The following is a 23,113-nucleotide window of genomic DNA, read 5'->3' as shown; positions in this document are numbered from 1 at the left end:
AAGTGGCTTCTCTCCTGGGTGCACTTATCTGGGCTCCAAATTGCTGGAGCATGTCTGCTTTCTGGGCTTCAAACGGGATTAAAGAGCAAAGAAAGGGAAAAAAAACAACACACAAGCTAATTTGTATCTTGTAAAAATTCTTTCTGCTGAGCCAACAGATATATTTCATTCATTTGCTGTAAAATAAAAATGACGAGGACTCGTGTGTCTGATGATGTTCGGCTCGTTGAACTTGTCCCAAAGAGAGTCTTGGCTGCAGCTGCTGCCAGAATATTGTTTGTTTCTGGCGGAAAGTGGATCGTTCCTCCTGATCGGCGTGACGACGATGACGGACTGTGAGAGTTAGAAAGCATAATTCAGAAACAAAGTGGCATACATTTATTCAAAACTTTACAGATTTATGTTTAACTGCAGTCAGTTTTGTCATGTTTATTTTTACTTTGTATTAATTAATCATCCCAATGTTCATTATTATTATTATTATTATTATTATTACAGAGCTTGTTGGCTCCCTGATTCCAAAATGCTCTACTTTCTACCTAATCCTGATCCCAGTAATCATCTCCTCTGTCTCCTTTGTTTCAGTCACTCCTTAATCTTCCTTAATCCTTACAGAAGCAAAGCACCCCACACCATGCTGCCACCACCGCCGTGTCCCATCATGAGGATAGAATGAAATAAGTAGTTTTCCACTACACAAAGTCTTTTCTAGCTCATTTAACCTGAACTCCTTCTTTAACATGTCTGTTGTTTGTTTTTTTTTACTTGTCTTGTGGCAAGCTGTCTGTTGTCATGGTGACAGATTCCCCTGTTACCTTGACAACAGGCCTGCCTGCTTCTTTGACTTATTCTCTCATTTCCCAACCTTGAAGTTTGGGTCCATGGCTGTATTTTGGTAGTTTTGCAGCTGCGACAAACTTTTCAAATTTTTAGAGCCCCAATGTAACACTACTTTAAACTTTTCCACAAGTTTACCATTCACCTTCATGATGATTTTTGTTCACTACTGTTTTCTAACAAAACTCTCAGGCTTTCACAATACTCCATTTACTAATTTTATTTAGACATATCATATTAAAGGGAGCTGAATGCCAATGCACTCTGCACTTTTCAGATTTCTATTTGTAAAAAAAATAGACGGGATTCCAACTGTAGTTTTACTATTTTCTCCAATGTTTATTCAATAAAAGCGTCAATAAATACCAATAAATTTGAAATTACAGTTACCATCTCTAGTTAAGGGATACAAATCACACTTCTTCACTTGACTGGTGTCCTAAAGAAACACATTACAAACGGAAAGGCGTTTGGGTTTGTAGGACTATGATTGCTGCAACACACAGTCATACAGTTACTAAAAAAAGAAAAAAGTTATCACGTGTATCGTTATAACAAATGATCGTGATAAAACTTTTAAAATCCATATCGCCCACCCGTAAGTCCAAGAGGTATGAATACTTTTGCAAGGCGTTGCGTGGTCACTCTGTCAAGACCCAGTTTGAGTGAGTGTGTGGAAGTGGGAGAGAGTGCAAGGAGAGTTGTGTAATCTGTCCAAGCGTCACTAGTTTTATAATAAGGATCCGCAAAAAGTTGTCGATTGAACTGGATCAGCAGAGAGAGAGAGAGAGAGAGAGAGAGAGAGAGAGAGAGAGCTCAACCCTTCCCACTCGGTAGAAATCACGGGGAGTGACTGTGACAGAGAGAAGGGGACAGAAAGTCTGAGAGCAGAAGAAACCCTGACTGGAACTTCATCACATGTCCTCCAGGACCGAACCGGACCTTTAATCTGGACACCCAGTCGATAACCTGTGGGTCAGAAGAGAGACCGCTGGAGTATGCAGTTCAGCTCCCTGTTCAGGTAAAACTTGGACTTCTCCAGCTGCTGCTGCTGCTGCTGCTGCTCATTCCGACACATGTTTGCATCCTTTAAAGCTGATCGTGGTGAAGGTGTTTTCAAAACTTTTATATTCTGGCTTTTGAATATAATATATTTCTGGTTTTACGCACGACGCCTACGTGTTGCGCACAGGGCGCAGAGTCCCGTAGGTCTTTACCCACAGGCGCGTACTTTTTTAGGCAGGAGCTCCCTGTTTCTCCTCAGGGCGGATTTTTTTTCCTGAGGTTTCCCCCTGATGTAAACCTCTCTCTCTCTCTCTCTCTCTCTCTCTCTCTCTCTCTCTCTCTCTCTCGTTGCTCGGGGTTTATTCTACAATGTGCCACTGTAGCGGCCGTGCGGGGAAACGTGGAGCCCGGTAGGGGGTCGTTACTTCGGCCTGAGCGGCTCTGTTGTGTGGCTGCCGGGCTCAGTGCGGGACCTCAGTGTGAGTTTTTTTTTTTTTTTTTTCCGGGGGTAATTGTGTGGTGTGGGGAAGTTTCCAGAGACCGCGGCGGTGCACCACAGTGGGAAGAAAGGACCGATTACTTTGCCTACATGTGGCTTGCGGACTGCTGATTGCGGCCATGGTTCGGCTCTCCCTCGCTTGGTGAGCGCTGCAGCGTCTATCTAAACCCAGTTGTTTGGGGTTCATTTTCTGACTACCGTCCAGTTCCTCTGGCTGCACTGCACTTGTCTCGATGTTTTGGAGCTTGTTAAATCATTATAGGTTGCCTTCTAACTGAAACAAGTGCATGTATATGACATTATCCTACTTTTATAGCAAAATCAAAACCCCAAAAGCTGTTTTTGTCACTCATAATGCGACATTTGAGCCCATATGAAGTTGCAGTGCCTTGGAAAAGTATTCATAACTCCAGTAGAAATGTAGCAGCTCTGCAAAGGCATCGCTAGCAAAGTTATAGAGAAATCAGGGTTTTTTTTTATGAAACAATATCCCCGAGCTTTGAACAGCTGATGTAATCACCATTCCCATTGTGAGACAAGGTGGTGGCAGTATCATCCTGTGAGGATGTTTTTCTTCAGCAGGTCAGGGTGGCTGAGTTACAGATGGAGCTAAATACAGAAAAAATCCTGGAAGGAATAAAACCTGTGAGAGGCTGAAAAAGACTTACAACATTATTCAAGTATCAGAGTGGCCCAGTCAAAGCCCAGACATAAATCTAATTGAGAATCTGTGGCAAGACTTGCTCAAATATGATGTCTGTGTCTAATGATACAAAAATTAGAAGCAGAACATTCAAGTGTAAACATACCCAGACATGGCCTTCCACCTAAACTGACAGGCTGGTAAGGAGAGAAGTAGAGATCCGCAACTCCATCCTGGAGGAGCTGCAGAGATCCACAGCTCAGGTGGGAGAGTCTGTTAGTAAAGCAATGATCAGTCCCTCCAGAAAGTTATGTGATCACAACTATAAATGCAATTTCCCCCTCATCATTCACAAGTTTTGCACGGACTTCCAGTTTTCACCAGTCATCGCAGCTTTTCTGTAAATTTGACGAAACAACGTAACATTTTCTGTATTTCTTTCTTTTCTGACTAATCACTGCAGCCCAGTTAAATCTTGACCAGTTGCCTTAATTCAGCTTTCTGTTTCACATTTTTGTTGTTTTGCAAAAAAACATTTTGAGATATTCTGCACGATTTGTGTGTTTTTCTTCTGCACTTTGACGTCTCCTCACAACATGAGTTTATTTGTGTTATGGCTGCTCTTTCAAGGAGGTATTTAAAAGGGTTATTTACACTTTAGATATTATCTGTTGAAATCCTCATTTTAGGACGGTTATGTGCAGCTATGTAAACTTTTTTGCAATACCATCTTATTGCAAAAATAAACCAGAAGCATTTATAAACCACAAGCTTTTGAAAAAGATGCTCCAAAATCTGTAATTTTAGGCCGCAACAATCACAAGTCCAGTTTGCAATTTGCCACGAGCCTTTTGAACCTAAATGCAAACTCTTGTGTTTACATGGTGAAGCATGGTGATGGTGGCATCATGGTGTGGAGTGTGCTTTCCTTCGGCAGGAACAGGGAGGCTTGTTTGAGTTTCTTCCCCTTCACTAATACGATCTACTTCATGTTGATCTGTCACAAGGGATGAGGATACTTTTGCAAGGCGCTGTAACCCTCCAGAAAGATTAAAAACCTTACTGCTCAAGATGAATTTTACAGACTGATTGCACCACTGAGCTATGAGTGTGGTTGCTGAGATTGTGTGTGTGCGTGTGTGTGCGTGTGTGTGTGTGTTAAACCACATCCTCAGGGTGTGTGCAGTCCCTGGGAGAGGCATTCCAAAGAAAAACTTGCTTGCTGTTTAAACTCCGTTTGTTTGTTAACGCCTCCTTGGATTTCCCAGATTGATGTGGGGATGTCTGCCCGTGAACTTCCAGAGGGGAAAACAGAAACTCTTGTCCACTGCTCTACCAGCCCGCTCGCCACCTGGAGAGGGAAACAAAGTGGCATAATTGGTTTCACACAGTAAACACAGGTCACTGGAACATGCGATAGGGCGTTGAGGGGGGAATAAAGAAAGCTACTGTGGGCTTCACCGTGATTTCACGTTTATGTCATGGAACGACTCTGGGCCTCATGAAGGTCCTTATTCAGCCTGCTGTTGTTTTAAATCCTCTGCATGTCTGCCTCGTCTCTCACCCTCTCTTTCTCCCCCAGGCTCTGCGTGCTGTGGGGCTTTGTGGTGGTCACGACCTCACTGACCATCAGTTCTGCCAAGAGGAAGGTGAGTCATTAGATCATCCAGTCGGGTCAGCAAAAAGAAGAAAAAAAAAAAAGAAAAAGCTTTGTCACAACAGTGGGGTGAAAAGGGGACAGGAGTCAAAGGACAGGTTCGGACTTTTCCAGTGGGCTTAAAGTATAATTCCAAAAACACTGAGAAAACAAGAGTATAATATTAAAAACTGTAACCAATAAGGCTTTATTTTCAGTAATCTAGCGCCTTTAAACGCACGTCTTTATAGGTTACGGTGACTTTAGGAGGATATTGTGACACACAGAGAGAGTTTCAAGGTAAAATGAACATTTAAAGTAATTTGAGCTGTTAGGGAAGCCATAGAAACTGTAAAATGTGAGTTGTAACTGGATTTGGGTTGCATGCAAACTCCAGCCCGCCTGGCTTTGAGTCAGAGTGACCATCCTGTTCATTCATAAGTTTTCTCTGCGTAAATGACTTCCCTCTACACACCCAGCTTTATTCCTTCATAATAATAGTCGTTTGAATATCTAAGTAGCACTTTCAGTGCTTCGCAAACTTATTTTTACCCCTTCAATGTTTCTGTTACTTTAAATCCACAATCCAAAACATTTTTTCATTGGCATTTTTTTATGCGCAGAAAGCAGAAAGCAGTGCATAATTGAGAGTGGATAGAAACGGGTACATTGTGTCTTTTTCTCTGCAATTAAAAGTGTTTTGTTGATTTGCAAATGAGGTCAGTATGCCTTCACCAGAGCCTGGAACCGTTGCTCTTTCTTCTTTGGAAAACATCTCAAACTGACTGGACAGTGAGCACCAGTGATTAGAGTTGGTTCTTTACTTTGACTGGGCCATAAATACGCTTTGGTCTAAACCGAAGCGTATCTCTGTATGCCTGTACGTCCAAGGGTGTTGTCCCGCTGGAAGGAGAAACAAAAGTTTCAGTTTTGGTTTTATTTGAACAGAGCGCCTTCTTCCATAAATTTACTGCAAACAAGACTGATCCATGTGGATTAGATGATTTGTTAATGGATTGAGCAGTGCTCTAGACTCTTTAGTTGCTCCGACCATTAGTTGTGCTACTTTTCATGTATGTGTATCAAAATAAAAGTCAATGTCACACTTTTTTAGATTTTTATTTGTAAAGAAAATGCAAAAACCAAATCTCATTTTTTTGTCTACTTCATAATCATACAATGTTGTTTTGGTCTGTCACAATAAAGTTTGTGGTTGTAATATAACAGATATTGTGAAAGTCCAAAAGGTTTTAACACTTTTGTAACGTATATATTTTAGTTGTTTTATTTATTTTTTCTTTGTGACAAGCTGAGTAAATGAAAATATTAATTTAAAGAGTTACTGTTTGCTTCCCTGTAATCGATGGTGCATAAATCAACTGAACTGAAACAAATTAAACCTGAATTAAATTTCCACCTTTTAATAAAGCAGCATTTGTACACATTGGATAGACAGAAGAACTCTTTTTAAACTTATTATCCCATTTAAGGCCAATTTAAAGGTTTTTCACCAATATCTGCACAGATTTCCAGTTTCAACTTTGCTTAGTCTCCCTCCACCAGATCACTGCACACCTGCAGCCGGATCTGTAAAGTGAAAATTACATTTTCTCAACCGAAAAGAAGAAAGTCAGGAGGTTTTTAATGCACCAGACTCCATCAGGTCTGCCTGTACAGTGTGGCAGGAGTTCAGCCAGTAGCTCCAGGGGTCAGCGGTGGCTGCTGCAGGGGTCACTGCTCGCGGCTCATTAATACTTCCAGTTATGTGGCAGCTGTGTGTTTGATGGCACTCATTAACGACAGAGCAGCAACACAGCAAGCCCACCTCCGTCGCCCTTTCTCCTTGCTTTTCTCCCAGCCTCCCACCGTTTCCACCCCAGACGGGCGACAGAAACTCTTATTAATGTGGTGGGAAGGACATTTTTGGCGCTTACACCTGTCCCCCACTCAGCCGCATGTTTACCTGCATGTTTCCGCCCCGCGTACACGCGCACTTTTAAGCACTTGTAAATAAAAGGCGGAGGGAAGCGGGGCGCAGATTTACGTCTTGGTGCCTGCTGCTCAATGGCAACTTTTGTTCAGCTCGCGTGTTTGCCTCGCTGCCAACCAGGCCAGCAGCTCAGTTATGAAATGAGAGGAGAAACATTTATCTACAGCCACAGAGGAGGACATCAAAGCCACCAGCTGGCTCGCACATACAGGCACTCACACTTAGATGTACACAAACACAGCGCCGGGTCAGCCGTGGTCCTGCTGGTCCTGCTGTGGGTGACTTTAGTGAACACAAACTGCTGCGGATTTATCCGACGGCTCTTAAACTGCTGCTGGCAGGTGGCTGAGACGCTTTTAAGCCCAAGTGATGAAGAGTTCAGGATTTACAGTTTGGACTCAGAGGGAGGAAAATCTTGGGACTGTGGATCATCGGTAAACTTTGAAGAGGTTTTTTTTTATTTTTTTTACCGCTTTTAAGGATTGGGGATTATTTCCTCTTAAATAGTGCCAAAGTTTTCTGTAAATGTAGTTAAATTAATGTATGAGTAACAAGTTTGGACTACAACAAATGTTTTATGTGTAATATTTGAATAATATTTGAATATAAATTCATACCACACTCTTCAGATTTTGATAAACAATAAAAAAAGAATACATTATTTTACCTTTCGCAGTGATTTGACATTTCATGTTGGCTTATTACTTTAAAAAAGCCTGGTAAAATATGTTTAACCTTCTTTTTAAGTTCCTTTTATGTTTAAGTTGCACCATAAGAAGACGTGAATAAGTACAAATTTGTATCTTGACGTCACACTTTTGTGAAATTTTGTAACTGACAGCCATCTTGGCAGGCAGTTGCTATGGAGTTGCTATGACAACAACAGAGTTACAAGCTTAGAACTAGATCTTGCCTTGTTGCTAAGTTATAAACAATTTACAGTACCACCATTACTTGATTACAAATTTTGAGTAGTTTACAAACTTCTGTGTAATTCTAAGATAAATATCAGTGAGATTTACTGAAGTACTTACTGCCGAACTCGCAAAATTGGCTTAACTAATGTAGCTTTTATCTGTAAGCTAAGATGAACGTTTAGCCTACGTTACTTACTCTGCCAGTTACCAGAACCTTGCTATTCACACAAAACGTTTGTACATCTTTTACAAAGCCATTTAAACACCGACTGCATGAGTCAAAAGATTTCACACAGTAAAGCTCGTCTGCTCACTAGTCACTTTAAGGTATGAGGCGGCTTGTTTGACATATTATACCGAGTCGATCCCGACAGCAGCGATTTTCTTCATGTATATTTCACATTGGTCAAGAGTGTCCACATATTTCCGTTTTGTTGGTCTGGAAGCCGCTATGCGATGCGCATCCACTTGCCTACTAAGATGGCGCGGATCACGTCTGGTTCAGACTTGTGGGAACTATTAAATATTCCTGCACAGCATTGCTTTCTGAATTCATCATAAAGTCACGAGATTCAGTGGATGTGCTACATGACTGAAAGGTCGAGCAGATTTAACCGTTTGTAAGCTGTAAGACTTTCATCGAAATTTGATGTTTCGTTGTGTTTTCGTCTCTCAGGGGGCAGGTCGACGGTCCAGGCAGGTTTTTGAGGCGGAGCCAGTTGACGGCGTGTGGTCTGTGTGGGGGGAGTGGTCAGAATGCTCTCAAACCTGTGGAGTGGGTGTGTCTCACCGGACCAGGAAGTGCTTACCCCCTCCTCCACGTCCGCAGACCGCTCCTCTCTCCTTCGCTCCACCAAACTGGGCGGGTTATTATCCCGGGAGTGTCAGAGAACCTGCTATATCATCTGGAAACCCGTACTATCCCTCTCGTTACCCCGGGCAACACCCATCTTATCACTCCCCATCAGTCTCCAGGAGTCATAACCCTGGATTGCCGCTATATAGAAACACAGGAGGAGAAGGGCCTCCCGTTCAAAGCAATCAGTCGCCACCCCTTTATCATCCTGAAGTGTCCCCCTCTGGTCAAGAGTCTGCTTACCGACCCCCCTATCACATGAACTCACAGCGCTACAACCAGCAGCCAGCACGCGCATTCAGGAGGCCGACCAATCCGGGAGCAGCGAGGGCCGGCGGAGGCGGGAACAGGCGCTCCATCCCCACCAGTCGGGAAGGTTTGCCTTCGAGGAGGTGAGTGAGACCGGAGATTTGAAATAATCCAACATTCCTGAAAGCTGTGATTCTCTTTTGCTTTTCTTTTTTTCCTCCACTACTTGTGACCTAACTCACCATTACTGATTAGTGTGATGCCTGTAAGCAGAAATAAGGTCAAAGGGTGAAAAGAACGCCCTGGAGCCAATGAACTCTGGAACCTTTGACTGTTTTGCCGAATGAGATTTCAGCAGCTGAAAGACCTTTTATGCTTGTTTTCTGTGACAAACACAAGAAAAACGAGGCTTTGTTTCTCAAGTCTCATGTCAGGACTTTTTAAGATCAGGTGTTTAGTCACAAAATTAAAGTTGAGCTTAGAGCAATTTTGATTCAATATAGTTCAGCCGATTAGCCTGAGAGTCATGATTTTGGACTGTAGAAGCCAGAGAAAACCCAAACATGCAAACTCCATGAATCAAACCCACAACCTTCTTGCTGCAAGGCATCAGTACTAACCGCTGTTCCACCGTGCAGCCCTGTGTTTCAGTCATTCATTTAAAACTATTAAGCAGCTCCAGCCTCTTGAAAATCAGCAATTCACTGTTGATGAGCAGGAAACCATTTTGAAAGACGGTTTGGGGTGTTACGTGGTAACTTGTTTTTTTATCTGGTAGCTTTAAGTTAAATCAATGCTGAATAAGTATTGAGGACTTGACTTTTTATTTTGTTTCCAATTAGACTTTTTTGTAGTCTTTGAAAGTGGCTTTGATCAAAATTACTTGAGGTTTTCAAAAATTTTTTTTTTTTAATATTTGGGCTTTGGGCTACATTTTTAACTCTTTTCCAGTCCAGCAGCTGATGATTTTTTGTTTGTTTAACCTCTTAACTTTGACCTGTGAATATTTTAGGCATAAAAGAGTTCTTTAAATCACTTTCTCTTCACTTTCCTAGTTTATTATTAACAAATACTGCTGCTTATGTTGTGATTAGTCAGTTATAGGAAAGGATAGAGAATACATGTTAATATAATTATAAGGTTTACTTAAGTTATCAGAATGAAACATATCCTTGCACAAAAAGATTATGCATTTCAAGTGTGTGTTTCTGTTCATTTTCACTTTTATGGTTAGAAGTTGTTAAGATTTCTGTATTCATAGATATTAATGGAAAGTTGAGTGGAAGGAAAAAGTGTGGTTGGAGAAGTTGAACAATTTTCATTCACTGTAAGCCACAATTATTAAAAGTATTTGAAAAATATGTTTGAAATACATTAGCTTGTCCTTTTTTTTAACTAAATTACTGAAAAAACTATTAGTTGAAATCAGTGGTGATTAAAAATTTAGTCTGTAAATTAGCAATCTATATATGTATATTCATAAAATACTCTGAAATAGACATTTTCTATGCTAACCCAGAAACTTGCAGCAATAATCGTTCCGCTGGTTTAGAGGAAATCTTCTGTTTTCTTCAGAGATTCATGGAAAAAGACACTTGCACAAAAAGGAAGTGAGTTTTGCGTAGCTGGCTGTAGCAACAGTGGTTTGTTTGGGACAAACAGTAGCCGCCGCATTGTTCCCAGACAAAGAGAAGATTTGTATCTCATCACAAAATACAAGATCGAAGCGATCTGTGGGATTAATTTCCCAGGGTGCAGCATGTTGTTGGGGATGCACTGAGGTTTCGATTGTTTTTGCAGTGGAGGTTTTTGTAATGCAGGCTGGAGTTGTGCCCATGTCTGCCTCTGGTATCTGCACCGTAATTACATCATTAAATCTGGTTTTTATCACTTACACAGGCGCTGCATTGCTCTGCCTTCTCACTACATCCCATTTTTGGCATGTTGTTTATATTCAGCTCATCCCATCTGACTTTGACTTCACAATTTCTTCCTGAATAAGCCCCTGGTGTGTTTTTCCACTTTGTAAATTTGTTTTGCAGGGCTTCCAGCGTCCGTCCGGGTCAGTTTGGGTACGGAAAGGTTCCCTTCTCCCTGCCCCTGCATCGAACCAACCGCCAAGCTCGGCACACTGCTAACGGCACCGACGAAGCCGCCGGGCTGACCGTCACTAGCGACGACACCCAGACAGAGAAGCAGGCAGGGAGGGAGGCAGACAGAGAGGCAGAGGCAGCAGAGGAGGAGAATGGAGAGCAGAAGATCAGCGAAGCTCCTGAGGAGGAACCCATTCCAACAGGAAGACCACGCCAACACGCGGGCCGGACGTCCCACTCTGAGCACAGGAGGAACAGAGTCCCACCCCAACACTCCTTCTCGCGCTCCTCGTCCTCACCGGTCCTCATTAACCGCCAGCGTTTTGACTGGAACTCTGTCACCGCTCCTCCTCCTCCTCAGTCTCACCCTCGCTCTCCGGGCAGTTCTCCTCTTTTCACCTCTCCTCTCCACCGCCCCAACCTGGCTCACACGGAGAGGGAACCCCACCCGGGCTTCGGGCCCCAAGCCCCACCCGCCGGCAGCGTCTTCCCCTTACAGCATCCGCACACGTCTTCCCACCTGGGAGCGGAGGCCGGCAGGCACGGAGGAGGCGGCGCTCCTCGGCTGCTCAGGTGCTCGGGGCCGGAGAAGGAGTACCGCAGGTGCTTCTCACAGGTAGGACTGCCTGATTCCTTACAGCTTAAGAAAAGAAACGCTTCTGTGATTTCCTATTCACAGTATTTTTTTTTCCTTTGTTGAATAAATGTTCTCAAGCTAAATTATGGGCTTTTTCAAACATTTTAATACCAATGTTGCAATAAAAAAAAGATCATTTTTAAAAATATTTTCTTTACTCAGTTGCAGTTTTTGATTTGAGCTCTGCAGGCGGTTGCCCATGGCGGCATGGGCATCAGAAAGGGGGTCCAAAGAGCCAGATAACAGAATATAACTTACCTTCAATTCAGTTTATTTATATAGCCACAATTCAAAAGAATTGCTACTGATTCTTCTTATCAAATTGTACAGTACGCTCAATTAATTGTTCAAAGTAAACTAAAGCATTTCTACTTAAGGAAACACAGCAAACTGCATCGAAACATGTAGCGACAATCGCTTGCGTTGTGTCGTTCACTTTACGGCAATCCCTCATACTGAGCATGCATGCAGCGACAGTGGAGAGAAAAAAACTCCCCTTTAACAGGAAGAACCCTCCAGCAGAACCAGAGTCCGTACAAGCTGACGCGACAGAAGCCATCTCGTCCAGCTGGGAAAAGCGGGATTAAGTTATTTACTTCTTGTTGAACTGCACTGCATATCAGCCTAAATCTTAGATAATTTCTTGTATTTTAATTGGTTGGGGAGGCAGACAGAAGGAAATGTTAGCCCAGGTTGTCATTCATGTGAGAAACCCCACTGTGCCAAGAAATGTGAGGACACAAGATAGTAACCTCAGTCTGGATTATGAGTCCAAAACAGTGAGTCCCTGATAAGGATCCAATTTCTCTGTTGTGCATGGGACTGAACTTCATTAACCTGGAGGATTTTCACAGATCTTTATACAGTTTGTTGTCTTTTTTACCATTTCTTAACCATATTTTATATGTAGTTTGTACAAAGGGCAGCGTTGTTCACAATTTAGGAGATAAATATGTATAATGTCTAGTTATCTTTGTGTCATTTCATATTTCTGTTTGTTTTTGGGCAGCTGCCTCGTGTTAGAAAAGACCACCAAGATGGAGTATAATATAGAATATGTTGAGACTTTTATTGTCCTAGAGAGTGGAAAAATGTGTGTTCGGTTCACACTAAGCAATCCATTTAGGACCTGAGCCAGGACGAGAAGAAATATATCCCCTCTATTTGACATTTTTTAGGGCCCCCAAAAAGCTGTGGCACAGGTTCAGTACTGATTGTTTACAGATGGAACAAGTGGGGTTTCAAAGGAAATCAACCCATAGAGAAAAAGGAAACAATAAGTTATGAGGAACAGTCATTTCTCAGACATCACAACTAGGACATTTTACATGTAAAACAAAATAACTGAGTGGATTTATTTTAGTACCGCGTGTTCTCCTAGCTGTATTTCAGAGGCACTTTCTTTGTTTACTGCACTGATTTGAAAGCTGGCTGCTGGTTTTCTGCTGATTACTCTGTATAACAGAGAGCAAATCAACTTTCCAACATTTCTCACTCCTTCTATTTCATAAAATGCAGTAAGTTGTTTATTCACATTTTCTGAATCTCCATCCGACGGTGATTTTTGTTTTTCTTTTAACAATCTCTCACCTCGTCAAAATTGGAAGCAGATTTCTGTCTTTTGGTCTTTTAACTAATTTCTTTGTGTGTGAAATTGTCCAAATTGATGTTGGAACCAACTGTTTCCAGCTGATTAGACGGGAATATATGAGGTGTTATAATCTAATAATGCAGCCTGTAAAAACAGACCAAAGTCATTCTACAGCTCCTGTTTTGTGCTACATGTGTTACTGGAGTGGAAGTCCATCCATCGATCTATCCGTCCGTACCAGATGAAGTTTGTGTTGAGTGGTATCAGTTCCTTTCATCAAAGCTGTTTAAGATAAACTGTTCCCTTTAAAGTTTCATGAGTTATCCTCCATTAAAGACACAAAATGCAGATAGTGAGACTAAAGACTTTCATTTTCAGCTAGTTCGCTTCCCAAAGTGGTTGAAAAAAGCTGTTCACCTCCTTGCCTGTGGTGGCGCTGCACCAACAACCACTGAGGAAAACAACACATAAACCCCAGAAGAAAACACTGACTAACAAAATGTAAACAAAAATGTAGTTGCCTCAGATTTTAGCGGTTCTAGGATTTCTTCTTTGGCCCTTGTAAAAGACCATGAGAAATTTCTCCCGTTAGCGCTAGACTCGCATGCTCGTTTTGGCTTTATTTATCCAGAATGCTTTGCGGTATAGTTCGCTTTCTGCTGTAAAAGCAGAAAGCGAACTTGTATCCACATATGCATTCAAACCGCAGCAGGGTTCGCTTAAACCGAACCAAGACCGAGGTTTGTAGGTGGACACAGTTCACATTTCTGGTCCACATCAGACTTATTCACATCTCCACAATCGGAACGAATTGTCTGCGCGAACAAACGATTAAAGTAGGGCTGAAGTGATCAATCAGATTAATTGTGATGAATTGATTATTGAAATAATCATGAACTTATTTATTAATTGACTAGTTGTTGACTAGCATATACAGACTCAAAAATGAAAATGAAAATCTACAGAATGGGCCATTTTTTAAATGCAATTAATCAATTATTAAAATAATAATTAGTTACAGGCCCAGATTAAAGTGTACTTAATGGGGCTGGTTTTGGATTTTTGAAGGTTGCACTAAATTGCGACTCTGTCTAATAAAAACTAATCTTCTGCATGATGGATGAGCAGGTATCCTACCAAGAAGAGTCACAGGGTCCATATCAGAGGGACAAAAATACCCAGAGCGACATGTGAGTGGGTTATTTTTTCCACTGGCTGCAGATCTGCTTTAAGTGAGAGCGCAAGGAGAGGAGATAACATTGGTTTTTAAACACACCGACACACTTTCACAATTTCTCTCTCATGCACCATATCTGCAGCTTTCCCTCATCAAGTGGAAGTAGATACTTGAAGTGGGAGCCAGCTTGGCACTTCAGAGCTCTTCGCTTTTCCCTACGAAGATAATTTGGCATCCGCTCTTGTCGTCATTTAAACCTGCTCTTGTTCTTTTGGCCTTTCTCTCTGCGTCCTGTCCTGGTCGTCTTGCTTGCCCCCACTTTAAGGCAGATTTAGTGTCTTGGCAGAGTGCGTCCCCCTGTGTTTGCCAGCAGGGCTAATAGAGGTCCTGTGACTGCCGATCCTGACTCATTGGGTTACATATTTACCCTACATTAGCCTCTGCCTTAGCTCCATCTACCCCTGCAGCACAAACTCTTGAGTTTTTATCTCTGTCAAATAGGTTTTAAGTGCTGATTGCAGGACTTTGCCCGGGCTTGTACGTGTTCAATGTCTGTGTGTATGTGTGAGTAATTTAGGGGGTGAGCTAGACCGACAGTGACACATCCCTTTATCTGTTAGGTGTGTTTGTCATAACATGGCGTGCCTGAGGCCCATCACAAGTATGATTGTGTGTTGGTGTGTTTTTTGTGCTGTTGCGTTGGGGAACTAAGAGAGGGACAGAGGAAATGAGAAGGGCAAAAGGTGAACATGTGTGTGTTTGAATGAGTCCGAGCGCAGGGTGGTAGAGGAAGTGGCGCAGTTAGGCTGCAGTGAAAGGGAGCTCTGTTTTTAGAAAAGCTGCCCTGGATCCGTTGCAGAATGGATGAAGGGATGAAGAAATGGAGCTGGGGGCTGGTCGGTATGAGTCCTTGGGAGTGTGCGCCTGGGCGAAGAAAAAGTATTTGGTGGGGATTTCATAAGTTACATTACGGATGGTTGGCGGTGGAGTCAGACATAGTGGGACGACGAGTTTGTTTTGATGAAAAGACGTGTGTGAAGAGCGTAACTAGAGAAGAAGTTATCCTGTCGGAGGAAGAAAAAGGTGGAACTTGAGAAGATTCTGTCTGGCATATTTAAAAGTGGAGACAGCAGCTTGAAGCCTTTCCTTTCTGGAGCCTTTCACACTGTGTGTTGGTGACTATACGAGCTCCTCCTCCTCCTCCCCAGAGTAAATATTTACTCAGAGTCAGTAACAGTAAATGCCTCTGCATGATCGAGCAAACGTTGCCTTCAGGATGACCTAATAAGACGGATACCATCAGGGGCAAACGTGTAACTTTAACCTGCACAACAAAGACATCCTGAAGGTTTTCTGGGCTCACTTCTTCATCTTCACCTTATTTTAAGAATGGCAAGAAATTGGAGTGTTTTAGCAGATTTCAAGCAGAAAAATAAATGTCTCTCGTCTCAGTTTTGCCTTTTGAAAGGTTATTTTACATACCCAGCTTTAGGTCTTTATCCTCTTTGTTCTCACAGCTGGTTTACTTCAAATTTAATGATTTAAGGACTGTGGGATTCTTGCTATATTTTCTGACCTATTAGCTAGACCAGCACAAGATGCCTCTTGTCTTCACAGAGGACTGTGAGAAACTGCTACAGAGAATGGCAGATTTATCCACTCAAAGTGGATGTCAAAGCAAATGGAAATGACACGACATTACCAGTGATTCACAGTAAGAGAACTGACAGCCAGCCAAGAAACAAAACTGAAGTTATTGTTTTTGGACCAAGAGTCAGCACACATCTTTGGCTTCTACGTCTAGAAACGAGCGACCTGGCTGGGTGCAGTGACGGACTCGGACTTGAACCTCCAGACACACATAAAGACGATTACAAAGTCAGCCTTCTATCAGCTGAAGAAGAGAAAACGAAGTAAATCTGGTCAGTAATTTTAAAAATCCTCTTTTGGCCCAGCTGACTACAAAATATTTTTTCCTGAGTCTTGAGATTTGGAGGTCTTAAGTCCAACAATGTAAAACTTTTGAACCACATTTAGTTGTGGCTCTTTAACTCAAATAAATTTAGCGAGTTTTAGATTTTGAACCTAAATGTGTGAGTTTGTGAAAAATAAACTTTCAAAGATGGAGGATAATGTCCTGTTCACACTAAATGTTTTGGAGTAGAGTTCATTATGATGTTTAATAATCATTATCAGATCAGAAATTTAGTTCATGCAATTTGAAACAATAATTTAAGTAATTCTAAAGTATACTTATAAAATTAGGTGGTTATTTTAACTTGATAATGTGAGTGAAAATGAGGTAGAAGTGCAGTTTTTTTCTTGCATATTATGAAATGATTATTAAATTACGTTAAAACTCACAGTACAAGATTAATGAGTAACAACTCGTCTCGTGTTGTTAAATCAACTTCGTGAACTTTAATTTTTGAGTTAAAACCAAAACTATTTTCTTGTTGACTCAAACTGCATTATCAAGGCAGCAGGTGGACTTTCGTTTTCAAGTTAAACCACCTTCAAATGATTAAAATGATTCTCTGTTATATGGCAAAATCACAAGATTTTTTTTCTGCATCAAATTAGGAAATGTGCATCAACTTGCTAAGTTATACTGTAATTTTCCTCTACTCATGTATTTTGAGTAGAGGAGAAACAGCAGAGGTGCCGTGTGCATGAATGGGGGCAAAAAATACACAAGTAGTAACGGATTTGTGGGCCTTCGGAGACATGCACAGAAAGCGGTGGAGGCTGCAGGGGGTAAACCTCAGATCTCGTTAAGTGAATGTTCTCTCGCCGTCATCTTGGCTTGAGCTGAACTCGACATGACACCGCCTGGAGGAAAACGAGGTTTTAATAAGGGGAAGGTGAGCATGCTCAGCTGTCACTGTGCTCTGGAAAGCAGCAAAGCAACTGTTTTAACTAAATTGGATTATTAAAAAACAACCTGATAAATGCGATTGAAATCAAATTGATTTTCAGTTTTAGAAGAAATGTTAATATTTTAAAACTAAGAGGAGCATAATGGCAGACATGATTGCATAATTTGCGCTGAAGTATTCACACGCCTTTAACTTTTTCACCTTGTCTTGCTACAACCACAAATATAATTGATTTTTGTGGATTTTCTTTGATAAACCAACAACAAATAGTGAAGAATTGTGAAGTGAAAGGAAAATACTTTTTTTCTTGTGGTTTCACCAAATAAAAATCAGAAAAATGTGTCAAATTTAAACTTATTTTGCCTTATTTACACTCGTACTCCAAAATAAAATTCAGTGCGTAGACTCCGCTGCGTTGTCTTCCTAACTTTTCCCCCCCAAACCTTCACATTCAGAAAACTGCAACCAAAGAGCGATTAGAAGCAGACTGAAAACATTAACCATTAAATAATGATTTCCTGTTTAACTCATCTACTAATCTACTAATCTACTTTTGCTTCATTTCAAATCCATCTCCTCCCCTTTGATTTGTGGAGGCTGTTTTGGCTCTAAACGTCGAAAAAGGAAAACTGTAGGCGCTGTTTAGGTCGGATCATAACACAGAAACCAATTTCATGCTGAACGGTTTCTGTGCCAAGGGCTGGGAGCCTCAGAGGAGGTACACTGTTCGTATCTTCTGTCTGTCTTGGGGATAGGATTACACAAATGAGCTTAAATCAGGGAAAATTCTGTGTAATTTGGGTCTGGATCTGGATCCCTAATCTTAAAATTGCAAAATAAAGCTCCGGGTTTACGGGAAACACAGCTCTTGGACTGCACCTATGCTTGTTTCTCTTTTGTCTTTAAAGCAGACAGGATTTCTGATCTCACCGTCTCAGTCGAGACCTGCAGAGTTTGTGTTGTAACCAAGCCGGGAGACACGCTTTGCGTGTCTTCAGGCCTCCTCAGTGAGAGTCAGGTGATCGCGTCTGATCGCAGTCTGCCATTAAACACAGGAAATGTGTGATTAGGACGACCAGGCACACTCCTCATAACCATCCATAATGTTGTTTTCTTCAGGTGACAAGCAGATGTGTTAGACTCAAACCGCACGCACTGATTTCAAACTTATTGCTGCTTTATTTGCTTTAGTGCTTTAACAAGCAGAGGTAGAGGCGCTTCTCTGAGAAAACCAGGTGCAGCTTGTTCGGTCCGTTTATAGGAGCTCCTGTGCGCTTCAGTTTCCCACAAATATTTCTTTCACGCGTCTTGTCATCCGTTTGTGCCTGGTTTGTGTCGCCTCTCACCTGTTTTAAAGACCTTCCGCTTTATTTAGCCATTTAAGACCCAGTGCAACAAGAAAGTTAACCTAATTAGCTCCAAATTATATGTTTTTGTATTTATCGCCTGAAATAAATTAAGCACAATTAAACAGATAAAAGCTATTCAGTGACAGAGACTGGAGAGCCTATAAGATTAAAGAAATATTTATGGTTTTTGCTTCTTGTTCATTCAGAAAGATAAGATTGCTACAACTTTCACAGCTGTAAACATCAGCCTTATCTTTGAATCTCAACGAATGGAAACAAGTGCAAGGAGTGATTAATCTTGCTGATTTTCTCTTGACTGAAGTAAAAATACTCCAGCGGGAGACAGTGTGAAATATATCTGCTTAATTTGTCAGCCGGGGTGGAGCTCCTGATCTGTCTCCCCATGTTGCTTCTCTGAGCTTCCCTGGGTTTAACATTTGGACCAGGAAGAAAGTTCTGGGATTAAAATCACGATTTTATCTCCCTGATGTATAATTTCTTGGGGTTTCGTTTTATAAATTATGCAGCTGATCGTATATCCTGGGAAGCTCTTTGGTCAGCTGCAAGCTCCTTGTGGTTTTTGCAGCGATAAACTAAATTAAGTAGAGATTGACTGATTTCAACGTAGCACATATAATGCATATAAGTGAGCTTAACATTTATGCAAATAAGCTAAATTGATTAGGTGTTGAATATGCATCAACAGGCACAAGTGGTATTCACGCATCACCTTAGCTGCGTAAAGATAAATTTGTAACACTAGTCTTTCTTTTAGAAAGTCCCAACTTTCTTACAATATACCAGCTATACAAATTTGAAACAATGAGAAATGCTTTCAAGGTAAAGTCAAAATAAATATTTGAGGCGCCATTTTGACAGTTTTTCTTGTTGATACAAATAATTAAGACAAAAGTGTAGCTGAAACTAGGCAGAGCATGTTTTTACTAACTCTGTAGTTATGAAGAGTTGCTAACCTGAAAGGTGTTTAAATCACATTGCGGTTTACTTAAATATTACGATAAAAATGTTTAGTTTTTCACTTTTCATGCTTCCCGGTTATCACAATTTATTTAAGTAAGTAAGTAAGTAAGTAAACTTTATTTCTATAGCGCTTTTCACAGACCAGGGTCACAAAGTGCTGCACAAAGTGTAAAAAAAAAAAAAAAATAAATAAATAAATAAATTAAAAGCAACATATAAAACACAGTATTACGCTAAAAAGCAAGCGTATTTCACCAATTTCTGATGTTTTTCTTTGGATTTTGTTATTCTCAGTATGGATTGGATCCCTCAGTTTGTTTGGATTTTAGGCACCAAGGAAAAAATAAGAAAACAAGTGAAACGAGAGAAAACTTCCACACATTTCACTGAAAGTCAACATCTAACGCAGGAAAACTGGATTATTCCAAAGCTTTGGTTGGCCTTAGAGAAAAATATAATCTAAGCAGCGACGGGACCAAATGTAGGACTTTTGTTGGTGATTAAAATCAGCATGCTTATCCAACATTTTTGTAATAAGCAGAAAAATATTTATACACATTTAATATGTGATTTTATTGCATTTTCACAGACTTCCTTCAGCATTTAATAAGTTCTAGTCTTTTTTCATCTCCTGTGAACAACAGTGACATTTCCTTCCACTTCCTTCCTCTTCTGATTGCTCACGTCGTTGATCGATGTGTCGTTTATCGATGTGTCGTTTATCTTCTCAAGAAGTCCTGACATCCCGTTCGGGTCGAGGCTGAAGGCTGGGTGGTTCCTCTGCAGATTACAGACATGGGGCCGCCGGTTCAAGATTAGCCAGTCAGAATGTTAAAAACTGAATTTGTATTAAAATATCCTGGATTTTTATGCTTGCAGGCAGAGATTAGTGCTGTCGCCTGATGATTTATGAGTCCAGGGACCTGCAGTCAGTTGTTTTGTCTGCAGAAATCCTTGAGGAATGATCAGCCAGCCTTAACCTGTATGTGGTGCCGAGGTGATGTAACCAGATGTGGACGGTTTCGGTTTGTGAAGAACCAAGCAGGGTAACAGCAGCGTGTCCCTGTTTTCCTTCAAAATCCGTCACTCTGCTGTCTGTTTTTCTTTTTACTTGGTGTTTGCATTTCACGTCGGAGTGCTGTGTGTCGTCAGGAGCCTTTGTGTTTATATATGTGCTGCATGTGGGGATGTATTTGTGCACCCTAGGCCAGTTATCCCCACCCCCTCTGCTTCACAGGCTGGTGTACATTGCAGACTCCCCGCCAGTAAAATCCATCTTTAACGTTCACTCCATCACCAGCTGCTTTCACTTTCCTTTCACCTGCTCTCCGTTGCCCTACACGTTCATTCATTCACCTTCGGTCGCCACAGAAACAGACAGTTTTACACTTCTTACCTCATCTCTTGTTACTTTTGATCTATTCTGCTCTAAGGCTATGAAATACGGCCCCTGTCTGTTTCTCCCTGCTTCCCAACTGAGCAGCTGATTTCTAGTGGTTTCTATTTGTCTAATTTTACCAGAAAACATTCATCAAACTGTCTTCTTGGCCCTTTATAGTATTTGTCTAACTTAAAATGGGAAACGGTCTTTGTCTGAGTAAGTTCAAACTTCCTGCTTCTCATAATTTTATTTGTTTGCGTTCTGCTAAGGCTTTTGTGATCTTTAAGTTTATTTGACAATAAACTCAGAGGGTTCTTATAAAGCTTTACCCCAATCAAACCCAATATTTCCAACTTAAGTCTGCTGGAGACTCACTACAGTTAAACGTTGTGTCTGAGATGTTATTATCAGAGATTTATCTTGACATAAACTCCAACTGGGACAGATGTGGAGGAGGTGCAGCCTCCCTCTTCTGCATGTTGTGGATAGTTGAGGGGAAAAATAAAAGTAGGTCTTCCAAATCATTTTTCTTGCCTCGGATATTGACGTAAAGCAAGATGCTCTGGTTGCACTTGCTGGTGCCATTAAAGGCAATTATATGTGCCTGATTCAAACTCAATCTCATGTTGTCCTCTGTCTTTTGCAAAAACACAAAATATTACCAAGTTTTTTTGTTTAGTTTCTACTGCAAATATCTTAGGTCTGCCTTATTTCAAATACACTGACTTAAAAGTACCTTTTCAGCAAGATATAATAGCTTGTTTTAAGTCAATAATTCCTTGACAATGATGAAAAAATACTAGTTATAAGTCTAATAATTTGTCAGTGAGTAAGACTAATATCTGTTTCAGTTTTGTCTTATTTCAAAAATACTAAAATACAGCTCTGGGAAAAATGAAGAGCCTGCTGCACTGAAAACCTCCTGGTTATTCCACCAAGTATTGATTTCTGAACTCTTCCTGAGTTAAAACATTAGCATTGTTGTTTCTATATGAATATAAACTTGTTTTGAGGTCTGGAAGCTCTGCATCATTTTCATTATTTTGGCCATTTCTTTTTTTTTCTGCAAATAAATGCTAAATATTTCCTTGAATTTCAAAGACATGTTGTCAGTAACTTGTTAGAATAAAAGAACAATGTTCATTTTACTCAAATATATGCATAGAAACAGTAAAATCAGGGAAAATCGTAATTTTAAGTGGTCTTTAATTTATTTTTTTTCCAGAGCTGTATTTGCACTGGAAAGTAGAAAAAAAAATTCTTAGTAAGACTTTATGTTTTTGCCATGTTGACTAGACTTACATTTTTGTTTGGGTCCCTTCCACAAAACCGCACCACAATGTAAAAATAAATATAGCCAGCTTGTGGTCTAAGTGGTGTCTTAGAGAGGCGCTCCTGGGTAAATTAAAAAGGTACTTTGCTCATCAGTATGCAGGGAGAATCACTGTTTTCTGAGCATGCCCAAAACGTTTGTGGTGCATTGTGATGGTTCATATCTAGGTTCAGAGTGCAGCCAGGACTAGCAGCAATAGTATCTCATTTATTATTGGATGTTTGTGTACACCTTCACACATTGGTCCTCAAACAGTTTGAAACAGAAAGAAGGTGCTCCAAATAACTTCTTGCAACACCTGACGGTGATGTTGGTCGCCGAGCAACTAAAATTAGCAATCATTCGTGTAGGGCCATGTTCAAGCTGCTTGTGCACACAGATATGCGTTGAGCTCCCCAAGCTAGAGACAAATGCAAACACCTCCAAATTGCTCAGATAAAGGAGGATTATGAAGGAAAAGCACAGTCAGCAGATCACGTGGATTATTGTAAACCATAACAAAAGTGGTCACAGTCTTCAGAGCCTTGATGTGATCAACTCAGGTTACGAAAAAAGAAAGACTTTGAACTGGTTTTATTTTGGAAACAGTTTATGGATAATGGATGTGGGACCAAAACCTGAAGAAAGGTATTCAATACGAAATTGTGTCATACTCTCACTTTGACAAGCTTCAATAACTCTTTCTGAAGGGCTCAGAGGACCTTGTTCGGTGTGGCTATAAATCCAGGTTACTTTCTTTAACACTATGAACCGAAGCGTTTGCTTTGTGGAAGCGTTGCTCGCCTTGAGGGGCCCCGCTATCTGCCTCAGTAAGTACCTTTACCCTGCACCCCACTCCTCTCTGTCTGTTCATGCTCTCCTTAGCATAAATAAAGACCCCCCTCGCCCTTTACTCCCCGCATACATGTCTTTGCAATAACACAGATTCTCCTGCAGTACCATGACACTGAAGTGAGTCTGCTTTTACTCTCCCTTCACCGTCCCTCCTTCGTCCCTCCATACTCTCCATTAGCCTCCTGATGTTTTTGCACACCCTAAACTCTCTCTGGGTGGAGGGGGG

At 41.1% G+C, this 23,113-nt stretch overlaps 1 protein-coding gene across 2 annotated transcripts in view; it reads left to right on the top strand.

Moving 5' to 3' along the window:
- The first annotated feature begins 1,473 nt into the window (after positions 1-1,473).
- adamtsl4 (ADAMTS like 4) overlaps positions 1,474-23,113 on the top strand; it is a 45,049-nt gene continuing 23,409 nt past the window's right edge. The window contains exons 1-4 of one of the 2 annotated variants that reach the window (XM_014987179.2): positions 1,474-1,858; positions 4,567-4,633; positions 8,204-8,775; positions 10,675-11,341. In XM_014987179.2, the coding sequence (XP_014842665.2) occupies positions 1,836-1,858; positions 4,567-4,633; positions 8,204-8,775; positions 10,675-11,341 (1,329 nt within the window). In that variant the 5' untranslated portion in view covers positions 1,474-1,835. Of the gene's footprint in view, positions 1,859-3,971; positions 4,634-8,203; positions 8,776-10,674; positions 11,342-23,113 lie in introns of those variants that run through there. The other variant, XM_088013615.1, reaches the window with a different exon arrangement.

This window comes from Poecilia mexicana, unplaced genomic scaffold (assembly GCF_051168715.1).
Source record: "Poecilia mexicana isolate PSO_F unplaced genomic scaffold, ASM5116871v1 scaffold_16, whole genome shotgun sequence".
Taxonomy (NCBI): domain Eukaryota; kingdom Metazoa; phylum Chordata; class Actinopteri; order Cyprinodontiformes; family Poeciliidae; genus Poecilia; species Poecilia mexicana.
Note: the sequence above shows the minus strand (reverse complement) of the source record. Positions and strands in the feature narration are given on the sequence as shown.